The following is a 15,692-nucleotide window of genomic DNA, read 5'->3' as shown; positions in this document are numbered from 1 at the left end:
TAACCAACAGAGAGAAGCTACTAGCATTTATTATCACATTAATATCAACACAGAGTTATTGCATGCTCAACCCCCTTTCTTCCCTTTCCATCAGCCTCCTCTGTTCCGTTTGCAACACCTCTCATTTGTGATTTTCCAGACTCCGGGTGTTGCTCGGTGAGAATGCAGCGGAGGATGACAGCTCTGCGATAATTAATCTCAAACATTTGGCGTGCCTTTAACTTTCATAACTTCACATATGGATATAACGTGCAGATGCGTTATGGGGTAAAAAGGTCAGGGGATGTTGTAGGTTAACTGTTTTTGATGCTGCAGGATTACTCTTGTTTATATTATATCAAAGTCAACCGTTTTCAGTTTGAGTCGCTGAAGCAACATGCCTTACCTGCAAATGCCATTACTGAAGTATGTGCATGAGTTTCTGCCATTACGCACATAAAAGCCCAGAGTTTCAGTCCCTGTGGTATGAAGCTAACGTCTCCTCTGCTTTTTTTTTTTTTTTTCTCGTTTGATCTCATCTGCCAAGTTTCTGTGGAATTCTTCAGGTAACATCCAGTTTTCTTGTAGCTCAACTTCCCGGCACATGACGTTAGTTTGTTGGGAATGACACAAACAGGTTACTTCACGAGGAACCAGCTCTCGTTTCTTTAGTCAGGCAGAAGTTATTATTTTCCTCAATCATCACGTGTCTCAAAAAACTCCAAACTTCAATATAGAGAATAGAAAATCTCTCTTCATAAACCAAAGATAATTGGCTTTTATACAAAAAACTGATTAATTGATTATCAAAATAGATGGTTTTTTTGTAATTTTCTGCTTTGAAAATAAACTATATTGATAAATACTTCATATAATATGTATAATATCTTCTCCTCCTTTACCTTTTTCCATAATTTTGCCATGAAACCCAGAGAAAATGCCCACTAATCATACATCAGAACATGCACTTTGACCTGCAAGTGTGTTGCTTTGTCTTATAAGCGTTTATGTGTAACTCTGGCATAAAACAGAGAATAAAACAAGATATACATATATATATTACATATACGTGTATATATATATAGAGAGAGAGAGAAAGAGAGAGAGAGCATTTACAGCAGTGATAGAATGATGTCTATTAGCAGGCATGTTAAAAATGTATTCAAAATAAACTTTATGTAATTCGACTCAATCACATTGTCACGATCACAGTAGCATTTTCTTCACTTATAAACTCACTAGTCTGTGTGTGTGTTTGCAATAAAAGTCACAGTAGACTGACAGCTTGTGCAAATAGCTTTCAGTAGTGTATTTATATTTATGTATTCTATTTAAGGCCAGTGGCAGAATTTGTTGTTTTGGCTTTTTTGGGAAAAGAATAGACAGAGAGACAGAAAGAGAAATTGTTTTTTAAAGTAGTAGAGTAGGTTCCTTGTTTCCCTGTTTCAAATTCCTGAGGTTTTTCGTGCCCGGGGAGGCCTGGAGCTAATTTGGCTTTCAGGCTTTCCTCTCTAATTCTTCGCAACTAATTACAGTCATATTCCCGCAATTAAACTGATAAACTCTGCTGAGCTTGGCAAGGATTCATGAACAGAGACCCCCCCTTCCTCCTCCTCCTCCTCCTCCTCCTCCTCCTCCTCCTCGGCCAAGGCCAACGCTCCTCCGCTGCTCCTTATCACAGCAAACACACTAAAAATAAAATCGACGTGGATTCTTCGACAGAGTCCGTCTCCGCTGGCCTCGCTGTGTTTTACTGCCTCTGGTGACAATGCCAGGAACATCGGGGAAAGAGCGATCCAGAGGTCAGACAGATGTTGTGCAAGAAGGGATTTCAGCAGTTATGTCTGAAATACCTAAAAAAAAACCTCTACAATGCAAGAAAGAATTAATAACATCATCACGTAGAAATGATCTCACATATCCCTCCTGGATTAAGGAGAGTATTTCATTTGTGCCAGTAACGTCTCAGCTCTTGTACACAGATAGGACGGATACCTTAGGAGAGAGAGAGAAAACAAGGCTGGAAATAAAAATGAGGTAGACCGTCTAGACTATGTGCTTGGACTCGTCTTGCTTGTAGGTTGTAGGTTTTCAGCACATGTGAATGTTTATCTCTGTGAAATGAAGCATATGGGGCCAAGCTCCATGAAGCGCCCAAAGAGGCGTTCCCTTTCTAAATACGACTCTGACAGTTTCCCCTGTCAAATTCAAATCGGCACTTCTCTGCACTTCATGAGGCGGCGACTCCTCCTCCCTGATTTTTTTCTTTGAATGTTTCTGTTTATCATAATTTACAGCTGGATTCGCTGCAATCGTATCCCAGGAACCTTACTGCACACCTGATATAGTAAGGTGTGCGGTAAGGTTGTGTGAGGTATTGGCCTTGAGCTGAGAAGCAGCCAGAGACAGAAAGCACTGATTTTTTACCAACTGAACAAATGTTAACCGAATAGAAGTAATGTCAGATAAGGCATACATTATCTTCATTTAGCTCACGGGGACAGTGAAGCTGCTGAAGCTGCCGTGTTTGTGTCATCTCACTAAATCAGAACAAAAATTTCTTTATGTACTTTGGTGCAGAGGAGTAAATGCTAAAGTGACACAAAGTTCACTTTCTTGTCAGAAAATGTCTGTAACAGTAAGGTAAAGGACTGAACATAATAGCTAGCTTTAGCTGACATTGATTTTATAAGGTGTGCATATTTTGTTAAAGGAATACTTGAATTTAGCTTTGTATTACTCGAATAGGGGTAGTATTTTTAAATAATTGTGCCTCCCAATGCTAACAGTAACGCTAACAGGACCAACTGTCACTGGTGGGCAGATAACAAAAAAAAAAATGAAGATATCACTCGACTCAGGGGAAACTGAGGTTGGGAAGCACAATTTTCAAAATTATTCTAGTAAAACAAAGCTAAATGCAAAACGGTGAAGTATTCGTTTTAGTGGCTTCAAATCTGTTTTTTTTGTGTTTTCTCGAAGCTCTCAACTGCCTTTTTTTTTCTCACCTGCTACTTCTCAGTCAGATTGATCTCAGATGCTTATTTGCATAATTACGTCATATAACCACACTTCGAAAAAAAAACCTGAACTATCCTTTAATGTCTTCTAAACCCATGACTAATATGTTTTTATAAAAGTACAGTACACGAGCACTGTGTGAGTGACCGACACCACAATGTGTCTGCCTTTGTTTTTGCTACTGTGGCCAAGTTTGACACACACACACACACACACACACACACACACACACACACACACACACACACACACACACACACACACACACACATTCTCTGATCACTATTACACTGTGCAATCAGTTTTAACGTCATTAAAAAAAAAAAAGTCCAGATCTCATTCCTCCCTCTCCCAAACAAGTCAAGGACCTACGGTGGCCTTCACATACCAGAAAGGATGTAAACACTCTCTGTAAACACATAACTCTCTCTCCCGCTCTCTCTGCAATTTCCTCCTCCTTCATTGGTTTATGGCATTGGATTTATGTTTGCAGGGTTGTCCCTTTTTTTTTTGCACAGGAAGCTCCTGCTTCAAACTGTGAAATGCAGAAATTATGCATGAGATTATGTCCAGCCATAATCCAAGTCCCTCGCCTAAAGAACAAATAAACATCTTATTCTATCTATCTATCTATCTATCTATCTATCTATCTATCTATCTATCTATCTATCTATCTATCTATCTATCTATCTATCTATCTATCTATCTATCTATCTATCTATCTATCTATCTATCTATCTATCTATCTATCTATCTATCTATCTATCTATCTATCTATCTATCTATCTATCTATCTATCTATCTATCTATCTATCTATCAACCCTGATCCAAACATACTTGTGCATAGTATATTCAGTTTCTGACACTAAACCCTCCTAAATGGACTTTTCCAGCCAAATTGTTGTCTATTCCTGCTTAAATGCTCATTCAACAGAAGAAACCGCACAATTATCTCCTTCCTTTTGATATTCACACCCCCACATTGCATGAGATAATAGCTTGTTTGTCTTCTAACGCCCCGGCTTTTTTTCTTTTCTCCTCAAGGTCCCAGAGGGCTCCGAGGTTCACTTTCAGCCAGGAAACTTCTCTCTCTCTTGCCAGACCCAGAAGGAGACTCTTCCCCACGGCAACGAGCACCTCCTCAGCTGGGCCCAGAAGAAGAACCGTGCAGTCACCTCCTTCTCTGAGCTCAGGATGACTCAGGACATCTACATCAAAGTCGGCGAAGGTGTGTGTGTGTGTGTGTGTTTGCCAGATTCCTCAAATTCTCCCATCATAGCTCGACGTGGGCCCCCCGAAGGCATAACCCCGTCAGGCTCCCCTTCAGCTCCTTCGACTTCACTCAGCTTTTGTGTTTCAGCCCCAGCTCAAGGTTTACATGCACAGCTCTGGTTAAAGAATTTACTTCCTCTAACAGGCGTTTACCCTTTCACACTATTTAACAGGCTGTCTGTGGTATTTCTGAGCTGTAGCCCGGAGACACGCGGAGCACGGCGTCACATTTATGTCAAACGTTGTGAGAGCAGTAAAACATGCAGGTAATTATTACTGCATTAACGTGACATGTTAAACAAGGAGGAAAAACTAGGAAAATGTGGTGATGATGAATGTTTCCAATAGAATTAAGTGGATTGAAATCATCTAACTTTGTGATTTCCAACAGTACGATAACAAAATCAGATTGCAATAACTTCTTACTCATCACACTTAAGTTAGCAGTATAAAAAGACAAAATAAATCATGTTCATTTGACTCTTGTACATTTGCGTATATTCTCAACACAGCAAACGGAGAGCATGTCCAACACAATCTTCCCTAATACATCAACTCCCAGACAGGACGCGTTTTTAATGAGCATCTTTCACTGTGTGGAAATAAAGCAAAGATCATGTCTGGAGAGAGACACGATGGCTCCACTCCTCCCGCTGATAAGTTCTCTCACTATGTTGTTGGTTGCTGTGGAGAGCAGAGAGAGTGGTTGCTCAGCCTTCAAGCGTTTGGCTCGTGTCATTAGGGGGCTGCGGTTTGGCACGAGCCCAGAGTGCCACGATGTTTACTTCGAGTGGGGAGCTGTAGATTTCCACTGCTTCCTTTCTTCACTGGCGTTTCATGAAGATAGACATGTTCTCGTACTCCACGTCTCTTAAAAGTGCCACAAGAGTTCCTCAGAGGAAGGTGCCAGCCTCTTTCAGTTTACACTCTCTCTCTAAGGCTCTGCTTACCAAATAGGGAAGCATCTGTCTTGTGTTTTCTTGAAGTGTTGGAGAAGGAGCTTAGATGTTCTTGTTTGTTCTGACGGTAAAAACTCACGAGTTGTGAAAGTTGGAAGAAAAAAAAGAAATACCAGAACATATTACTGAATGTGTTTAGGAATATGTTTGTTCTGTTACCTTGGAGGTATTCTGGTAAAAGGTGTTTTTCTGTTATGGAAATAGGGGCCACAAGGTTGGTGTAGTGGTTCGCGCCCTTGACTTTGCAGCAAGGAGATTGGAAGGTTGGAACAAGGGCCTTTCTACATCCCTGTGTGTGGGGGGGTTTTCTGCGGGTTTCCTACCACAGTCCAAAAACATGCAATATGGGGATTAGGTAAATTGGACCCTCAAACTCAAAATGACCATTGAACTTCTAGTCTGGTCAGGAGGGGGCCATCAAGTGAAAAAAGTGATTAGAAAATAAAATGATATCTCGATAATCCATCATGTTGTTGCATTTAAAAAAATATTTAGGATGATATTGCACACCATTTCAAAGTAAAAGTGTTTTTTATATATAGTTTAAAAAAAACAAAAACATAATTAATGATGCAAAATGAATATGAAAATAACAAAAACAGAAGCAAAACATTATTCAAAATAACATTATAGCCTTGTAGAATTGAATGAAAACACCCGGCAGGCTTAAATGTTGAATTTAATATTGTGAAAAGTTTGGGCCGCCTTAAACTTAAAAATCAGTTTAGGGCCACAAGATATCGACTGGGGGGCCTCACATGGCCCACGGCCCGCGAGTTTGAGACCCCTACACTAAAGTGACTGTAGGTGTGAGCGTGTGAGCGGTGTTGACCAGTAAATTAACTGTTTACTCAGCTAACGCAGCAAATATAGTATCAGAGGGAGATTCAGATATGCAGAAATTCAACAAAAAAAAGGATTGCGATTGGGGATGCCAAAATTGGGACATAGTTGTGCTTCGTCCACAAAGCAACATGCCTTACCTTACCTGCAAATCCCATTACTGAAGATCCAAAGTCTCTGCATTTTTTGATCGATCTCATCTGCCAAGTTCTGAGGAATTCTTCAGGCAAGCGTCTACTTTTCATGTCGCTCGGCTTCGCAGCGCGCGGAAATGACACAAACAGGTTGTTTAATAAGAAACCTTATTGTTTAATAAGAGACTTGACATTAAATGGGTCTGGAAATAGATTTATCTTTTATTATCTGAATTCTGTGTATAAGTATTACTAGTAGTTTCATAGTTAATCCCTGTCGCCCTCGTTTGAATTGCAATTTTGAATGAGCTACAATGGGAATACCAGCTGCAGGGAAGCAGTTCTTCATTTCTGTCAGAGGACACATCCACCAAACTGACGTCTGTGTAAGCACGACCCTGAAATCCCCCCAGAAGCAGCTCTGGGGCTGCTCTGCATCTGACCTCGAACCTTGACCCCCCTCAGCAGTGGTGGGGTAACAGGACTCCTTTATTTCTCCCCAAGGAGATCGGAGTAGCCTTGCAGAGAAACCTCGACCACTAACACAAACACCGCTGTCACCGTTTCAGATCCAGTATTCTCTGACACCTGCAAGATTGACACCAGTTTCCTGTCTTTGAACTACCTCGGCGGCTACGTGGAGCCACAGCCATCGAAGGGCTGCGTCCTGTCTGGTCTCGACAAAGACGAAGAGATCCACATCATCGAGCTCCAGGCCCCCAACTCCAGCAGGTGAGCATCCTGAATTATCTCATCACACGCTTAATATTGCATCCTCGAGATGCAGTAGAGGCCATCTGACCCACACTAGTTTCACCATATTTTTCCGCTAATGAGCATTCATATATCTCCCCCAGTGGAGGGATTATTGTGCAAACCAGAAAGAAGTGCATAAACATGTTGATAGCTAAGCTGAATCTCAGAGCACCAGTTCCATGCGTTCTGTTGTGCATATGTCTGTTTTCTTCGTCTGGGAAGATGTCCATCTTTTTAATTAGTTGGCCAGACACTGCAGGCGTGATAATGTATTGTCAACACAATCACGGAGAGATTCTTCTTCTTCTTCTCTCTCCTTTTTCTGCAGCGCCTTCCAGGTGGATGTCATTGTGGATCTACGGCCTCTGGAGGAGGACGGCGTTCTGCATCGCGACGTTGTCTTGCTGCTCAAGTGCACCAAGGCAGTCAACTGGGTCATCAAAGCCCACCGTTTGATTGGCAAGCTGGAAGTAGTGGTGAGATTGCGATATCACAACATAGAAAAGCTTTTCCCTTTTTTGTGCCTTCTCCGCTGAAGTTTGATAGTATTATCACACCTCACTGTAGCTTACGAGTCGTGTCACAGACAGAAATGTTGTCGGCTTTGCACCGCTGGCCTTGAGAATTTCTCACTCCCCAATGTGTTGAATTGCTGCCCAGGTCCCTGCTGCATGAGCGGTTTAGGAAGAGCTGTGAAAATGTAATCACAGCAGCTCCAGGGACTGTCATCGTGTTCGCTGGGGCTGGAGCAGCAAGGCCATCGCATATTTTTGGCACTATCACTACTATAGCACACAGTAGTCATAGAAGATTTTTGAATCTTAAGTGATTAAAAAAATAAATATATAAATCAACGTTTGATATCTTAATGGTGAAAATATAGTAGTATCTTGAGAAGACTTTGCAGTATCAATATTCATGACAGTATTAAAAAGACACAAACCTGAGCAGTATTTTATTTATCAAGTGTATATCTCTCCAAGAGCTAATGAATACGTAATTAGAAGTATTTATATTACCACAAGGTGGCAGCAAGTGTTTGTTAAGTGTGTGTTTGTTTCCGCTGGTCATTGTATGCATCTTGTAGCTGCTCCTCTAAACTCACACTGCGGATCCTGCATTAATTGCACTAGGTCTCATGGGCTAGTTATGTAGCAACAGTTGAAAATTACCCATTAGCAAATATAGTCATGTTTGTGCTAGGCTAGGCAGTAGCAACTATGCCTGTAGAGGCCTTTGTAGAGTGGATAGATTGTAAAATGTCATATGTGAACCAATTCAAAATAGGACATTTGGGTCCCTCCAGGGATATTACCCAGCTGTTGATGCAGACTACTTTGCACAAATCAAAGTCCTGGAATCATGGTGTCAGACAAGTCGGCTGCAAATAAATGTGTCAATGACCAAGCAGGTGGTAAAAACGGGCAGGATTTCACTTGGTGAGAAAGCTCAGGGGCCCCAGTGTTGGAAAAGACATCTTAGAACTGGTGTACAAATCCCTTGTTGAAAGTATCCTTACTTTTCACTCTCCTGCCTGGTATGGCCACTTCAGCTGCAAAAACAAAAACAAGCTCTCTAAAATTATGTCAACAGCAACCAAATCATTGGTAAATCTCAGAAATCTTTGCCTCGACTCTTCACTGAAAGATGGAGGGGGGGGGGGGTCTTTTACAACCGTCTCTTATTTATACTTCTTGTTTTTATGACTATCCCCCATCTTATTTCCACATTGGTGGACAACACAGTCCTGTCTATTCTGCTTTATCCGATAAAATGTTTAATTGGTTGACCTCTACCTTACACTACAGGATAATTTGGCCAAATAATCTGTTCGTATCAGCCTCAAATCAGAACGCCCCCGCTATTGTTGGGAGGGATTTGTGTGGGGGTCAGCACAAGTCTCGAGCTGTCACCGTAATGTGAATTATGAGCAGCACTCTCCTCAGGCATTGTGTTGCGCTTCGATCTGACATGACCTTCTGTCCGAGCCACACATTCAAGACAAAAACGCATCAGAGGGGCCTTTACTTAGAAAAAATAGTTTAAAACTCTGAGTATTAGTATACAGTGTTGGTATTAAATCTTCATAAATGTTGCTCAAGTCTCTTAGGACCTTTAGAATCCATGAGAATACGACACCTATGTAAATGTAGGAAATACAGCATAGCTGTAGATCATCTGGACAGGGAAATTGGCAGCTTTCCAGCCACTTTAATATGCTCCAGGAATGTCATTTTAAACCAAGAATGGAAAGAAAAAATACCATTTCACTTGTGCTGAGTCTGGTGACTTCTGGTTTTTAGTCTTTAACTGACCCTTTCTCTTGTGTGAACATGTAGAACCTCGACCGATTTCAGCTGAGGTGTGTGGGGAGGCCCTGGGTTTCCTTCGTGTGTAATGGTGATACTCTTAACAGGGGCAGCTGAGCCATGACTCTGCATTTTGCCAGTGTGTTTGTTCAGCTGCCTGCTCACAGCTGTACAGTAAGTCGGTGTAATGCAAACGTGAAGTCTGTGAAAACCCACAGAACAACATAGACGGATGGTTGAACAGTTCAGATAGAGGTGCACAATAGGAAGGATGTCAGTACAACTGTAACTCAATTTAAGATTATTTATTACAGTTTAAAAACAGTTAGTCATTTGAGTCCATTGTCCCATCATGTTATCTATTGACCCTTACATTGCTGTCTCAATGATTTATGATTATGATTTGTCCACATTTGTCCAATCACCATTGAGCTCAAGATGATCCGTCATCTGTGATAAACAAATTATTCCAAATAAACTAGACACGTTGTGATACACGTTGTGATTGGGGCAGCTGTGGCCTAGTGGTTAGGGCTTTGAGCTGGAGACCGGAAGGTAGCCGGTTCAATCCCCGACCAGTCCGCAGCTGAAGTGCTGTTGAGCAAGGCACTTATCCCCCTCACTGCTCCCCGAGCGCCGCTCACTGGCATGGCAGCTCACTGCGCTGGGTTAGCATGTTCTCCACCTCACTGTGTGCTGTGTGTGTTCACTAACTCACTGCAGAATTGAATTTCTTATTGACTTAAAGGGTTCTTAATCTTAATCTTAATAGCGTTCTAAAATACAGCACAGTATTTGACCACTGCTTGGTGACATGGCGGCTTGTAAAAATGAGGCCCCGCTCCCGTCAGAGACACTTAAAAAAGAGTATCAGCACTCCCTCGCAAGAGGAGGATTAGGAAGCGGGAGAAGATGGGATTAAATAGCAAAAGTAACATGTTCGTTTGTCAGGATTAATCGAGCTGTGACACGCCCATTACCTCATCACGCTCAAACATGTGAGTCATGGATACATGCAGGGCTGGACTTGAACCTGAATATCTGTGACAGGTCCCGAGCAGTAACTCATCGTCTTTTGTGTCTGAGCTCCTTCTTGAGGAGTGAACTTGTTCTATAAACGCACTTTATTTTTCAGAGACAAATTAAAAGGTGTTGTGTATTCTCTCTTGTCCACAGGCCTCTGACACTGTGAGTGTGAACTCCAATACAGAGAGGATGATGCAGGTGTCAAAAAACCCCAAGCAGCACTTACCATCAGGGCCACAGGCCTTGATCAAGTGGGCAGAGGAGCAGGGTTACAGTCCAGTCACGTCATACACCAGCACTCCGGTAGCCAATAACTTCAACATCCGGCTCAGAGAGCCAGGTAATTGGAAATAACAGCGTGTGAATGATCTGTTTGGGTTATATATGTGGATACATTCAGCTAAATTGTTTGGTTAAACGTCCAGTATTCAGTATTCAATTGCTTTTGCAATTTTTTGCAAAAGGGATGCTAGATACAACCAATCAGATGTTTGTAGTTTTCTTGTATCTAGTAATGCCATCTAACAACTGTTGCACCCAGGCTACTTTATGTTTACATTTAGCATTTCTAAGGGGTCTTCAAATGCATCAGCTGGACCAGCCATCAAAACAGGCCCTGACATGACTATACAGTGTATTTACACAATACATCCTGATGTCTTTTCACACTGAATCTTGCATATTAGACCTTTAATTTTGAAGTAGATGTTTTACCAATACAACACATGTACATTTAACTCTCATCTAAAGAAACTAGCATGAAATTGATGGTTTTATAGTCATAGTCGCCTGCCTATAAAGTGAGCCTCATGAGGCTTTCACCTTGTGTGACTTGCAGATGAAGTGGATCCTCTGGAGAGTATGTTTCCCCCAGAGTTCTCCATTCTGCGCGACTCCAGTCCTCATCCTGGGCCGGGCACTGCTTCACGACGCACAGGCTTCCCCTTCCTCCTCCCGCTGCCTGCTGCTGAAGGCTTGCCCTTCCTGCAGCTGCCCCCGTCCTCCGCCGATGACCGGCCCTGGGAGAACGAGGAGCCCGAGGAGCATCATGGAGTCCTGAACGTTGGCCTCAGTGTGCAGTGTGAGGACACGAGGATGGTGGTCACTGTGGACAGAGGGAAATTGCTTGTGAGTGGACAGCATGATTATTTCGATCACACTTATCTTCACCCAGGGAGCAAAGGCGGTTATGTAATTTTCTTAGTGGCACCCCAGCCCTTGACCTTTCCTGGAAATGAAACCGACAACCATCCAGCTCATTTCCTATGGGCTGCCAAAAGCCAAGAGAGCCAATTAATTACCAGATAATTAATAATTGATAAAGCTGAATAAATGAGTAATTCACACTGTGATTAGAAAAGGAAAGTACACTGTAAACACCTATGTTGTGAGGTTATTGAAAAAGAAATGTTGTGTTGTGGTATACACAGGCTGACATTGAAGCAAGTAGGACTGTTCCCAACATTTGGCATCTGCACTCCGAGACAGCTCAGTCAGCCCACATCACAGAATGGAAACTGGCATAGACTGTAATTAGGGGAAGCTCGGGCTGGAGCTAGACCACCTTGTGGGACTTGTTTATTCCTGGGAACTTCAAGTCTCACACAACCAAGTTTCATTTCTTAAAAAAAAAACAAAAAAAAAAAACACACACCCTATTTTTGAAATGAGTTAATATAGGAATTTGCTTTTGATCTTCATCCAGTGTTGGCATTTTTTGATGTTTCCTCAGGCGAATGGATTTATTCATGCAAACCTCACGCTCCAAGACCCAGAATGCAAAGCAACAGTCAATGCCACCCACTACACGCTGGAAACTACTCTGACTGGCTGTCGGACCACAGTTTATCCCATGCAGGGAGGCCCAATGGCCCTTTACATCAACTCTGTGAGTATAATAGCTGTTATTACAATGTGGTTTAAAACAGGTCATCAATTTCCAAAGTGTAGCTACAATAAAAATTAAAAGTTTTATTTATTTTTACTGCTACTTTCCTCACTGTGGCAATGGTCAGAGCTTTTAAACACTGTAAACATGGCCACAGATCACTTATTGGAAACACCTGTTCTCAGGAAACAGACAGTAGTTTAACATCCTGACAACTAGAGTGAAACAGTAATTGTGTTAGCAAGCTAGGCTAACTAGACTAACCCTAGCCTAGCTTCCTTACACCAAGTTGAAAATTGTTTTTGTGTTAGCAAGTTAGGCTAACTACCTTCTGGTTTCCAACTAGAAACACCTTTGCTCAGAAAATGGATACTAGTTAGCTTTGCTTATTCATACCAATACGGAAAGCGTGTTTATGTTAGCAAGCTTGCCTTACAAGCTTCCGTTTATCAACTGGAAACACCTTGACCCTGAAAATGGAGGCTCGTGAGCCTACCTAACACCTAGAGGGAACAATATATAAGTTGCCAGTATATGAACAAGCTTGGGTAAGCTAAAGTCTCCAGTTGGAAACACATTCACCTCGGAAATGAAAGCTTCATTAAACCTATTGGACAACAGTCTGTGCTAGAAAGCCAGGCTAACTACATTCTACTTTCTATGTAGAAACACCTTAACCTAGAAAACGGAGGCAAGTGAACCTAGCTTCCTAATGTCTAGTGGGAACAGTGTTCACAGTAAGCTAAGTAAGCAATGCTAAATGGCTCACTCCATACCTGTTGACCTCCCATAAACTATGCTAACTGTCTACATTTTTGTAGTTGAAAAGTAGACGCTAGTTATCCTAGTTTACAGAAAGTGAACACAGTTTCCCACTAGATGTCGGGAAGCTAAGCTAACTTACAGTTACAAAATGAACGCTGGCTTATTTTGTTTTAGAGTAGAACAGCGCACAACCAAAGCTACGTGAGCTTGTTAAAACAGTGACATCTTGTATCAAGAGTATACATGTATGTTATTTTTGACAGCTCTTCAGTCACTATCTTACTACAGAGGTTGACAGTGTGTCCTCAAATTACCTAAATGTCCATGAGGAGCTGCAAAAGGGAAATCTTTACTCTATTTCCACTATTATGTCCAAAAACTGTTTTATCCTCCTATGAGAATGAATGGAAAAAAAACCCCTGACAAATATGCACTGTTGCTCCAGTTTTGTAGTTACATGAAAAGTGAATGCAAAAGGGGGAAAGTGAGGAACAACATTTCTGTTCAACTTTGTTGTTTACACTGGTGCTTTTATGGCATTCAACATTCACATCTGACAGGCATGGTTTTCTTCATTATAATGGAATGCATTCATTCAGCATGTTTGTTCTAATGAGCAGAGATTAATCACTTCCTCGCCGACCTTGTGAAATCTTTTGTCGGGAGAAATCTGGAGCACTACGTATTCAGATTGATGAGTAGGGAACATGTCCAAGGCCATCTTTTGTGTTAACTCTCAGGCGCAGGGATGACCTCTGACCTCTAGTTTGAATTGATACGTTTCCATTGTCTAGTTCCCCACATTTCACAGAGAATGTGTTCTGGCAGTGGCGCTAAAAACAAGCTTGGCTCAGACTTAGTGTCACTGAAAATCTACCTCAACATACATACTAATCTCTGACTCTAATATGGTGAATCTTCAAAACATTCCCACATTTGAAGTCGTAATCAGTGGTTATTTTAGAGACCACTATTTCGGTGACCACACTTCCCTGTCGTGCAAATCTCTGCCTGAATGAAGCAACACTGTGTGCAGCTGGATCTGTTTAAATGTAGAAATGTAAGGGCATGATTATTATTTATGAATGTTTTCTAGCTGCAGTGGCTTATGTTTTGCGAGTAACAGACTGTGTAAACCGCAGGTTCTGATAAGTCACGCTGAGACGAAGGATGGGAGTGGTGGCCCTCTGGATTATTTGGATCTGGAATCTGGAGACATTCAGTTCCCCAGGGATCCAGTGGAGAGGACGTTTACTGAGCCCGCAGAGCACCAGTCTGTCATCGTGGTAAGACAGTGAACCTGTGATTGGGCTTCTCTTCTCTTTCTCTCTGCACTCACAGGGTGAAAGTTGACCACTGACGAATGATCATCTAAATCATGTTTTAAATCATGCACAGTTGGAAGAAACCCCAGTGTCCCTTGGTGCTTGTAAAAAAACAAATCTGGCTGCTGAAATCTCCCCTTGTTTCCATGATGTCTGTTTCATGAACTCGATCTGACATTTTCCAATTTGATATATTTCTCCATAGTCTTCTCATTCTCTCCTGACTTATTTTCCTCAGTGTCATATGTTGCTTGTCTCCCACTTATTGATCTTGTTTATTCAGTATCTTTCCTGTTTGTGAAGTCGACTCAGTCATGTACGGAGTGCTTAGCGGTGGAATCTAATGTCAGAACCCTGCTGATATTTGTGTTGGCTTTGTTTTTCTCCCCTCCTAGTTTAATTGCACATACAAAAAGAACCAGGAAACCACAGAAATCCTTCCCAAGTTTGTACCGGGACCGTCCAGGCAGCCAGTCAACAACGTGACGTTCAGTATGGAGTTGTACAACACGCTGCCGTCCAACATCCCCTCACGTCAGACCTTTTACACCGTCTCACATAATCAGCAAGTCTTTGTGGAGGTACGCCTTTTGGATTTCTTACACACATTTGTTCAAAGTCTTATCCAATAAAATCTCTGTCACTAATGCCTGCAATGTTTTGAGAATAATTGCCACTTTATCTCACCATTAAAGAGCCTTTTTCTAATGGGTACATCATGCCGCACAGGAGTTGTTGATACAATTCTGTATCTACCAGTTAGGTTAAAAGTGTATTATTTTGTGACTTCAAGGTTTAAAAACCTTTCGTTCAGATCTCCTCTGATCTTGCAAGCTAAAAATGCAGTGTTGTGTAGCGATTGCGCTGTTTACAAACGTACGTCTCCAGTCGAAAAAGGCTGTCAAACAGCGAGATAAAGCAGTGAACACATTCTTAAGTTAGCATAGGCTTTAGCAGGTTTAGATTTTAATCGTCGAGTCTTTGGATTTGTGGCTAAAATCAGTCGTAAACCTCCCTGTCTCAGCACTGATTTTGTCTCCGTACCTTACACAACCACTCTTGAAAAAACATGAACTATCACTTTTATGCAGTATGCTTCTTTGAATCTGTTTTCTTTGACCTGATCGGCAAAAACGATCCTTTTTGTGCTCTGTCTGACTCTGAGCTCTCCCTGCCGTCATCTCCTAGTGCGCCATCGGCGAAGGTCAATTTGTATTTAGTCTAGCTGGGGCTAACAAAGCTAACACTCGCTGTCATTGCTTTGGCATTAATCGTATCGTGTGTTTCTATGTGTCTGTGCAATTGATGGAGGTCGTGCAAGAGACGGCAAAGACTCGTGCTCCGGGCTCCTTTGAAGACATGATTTATGATGATATCAGCAGGAGACGCTGACAGTGACAGTGTGGACACAGAG

At 41.9% G+C, this 15,692-nt stretch overlaps 1 protein-coding gene across 1 annotated transcript in view; it reads left to right on the top strand.

The window, feature by feature from the left end:
* Window positions 1-15,692, top strand: part of tgfbr3 (transforming growth factor, beta receptor III) — a gene marked incomplete at its 5' end in the record, with an annotated part of 71,247 nt that overhangs the window by 43,070 nt on the left and 12,485 nt on the right. The window contains 8 exons of the mRNA XM_083888261.1: window positions 4,046-4,229; window positions 6,779-6,941; window positions 7,294-7,441; window positions 10,451-10,640; window positions 11,139-11,428; window positions 12,033-12,188; window positions 14,096-14,239; window positions 14,674-14,859. Coding sequence (XP_083744387.1) covers window positions 4,046-4,229; window positions 6,779-6,941; window positions 7,294-7,441; window positions 10,451-10,640; window positions 11,139-11,428; window positions 12,033-12,188; window positions 14,096-14,239; window positions 14,674-14,859 — 1,461 coding nt within the window. The remainder of the gene's footprint in view (window positions 1-4,045; window positions 4,230-6,778; window positions 6,942-7,293; window positions 7,442-10,450; window positions 10,641-11,138; window positions 11,429-12,032; window positions 12,189-14,095; window positions 14,240-14,673; window positions 14,860-15,692) is intronic.

Source organism: Microchirus variegatus, assembly GCF_963457635.1.
Source record: "Microchirus variegatus genome assembly, chromosome: 4".
NCBI lineage: Eukaryota > Metazoa > Chordata > Actinopteri > Pleuronectiformes > Soleidae > Microchirus > Microchirus variegatus.
Note: the sequence above shows the minus strand (reverse complement) of the source record. Positions and strands in the feature narration are given on the sequence as shown.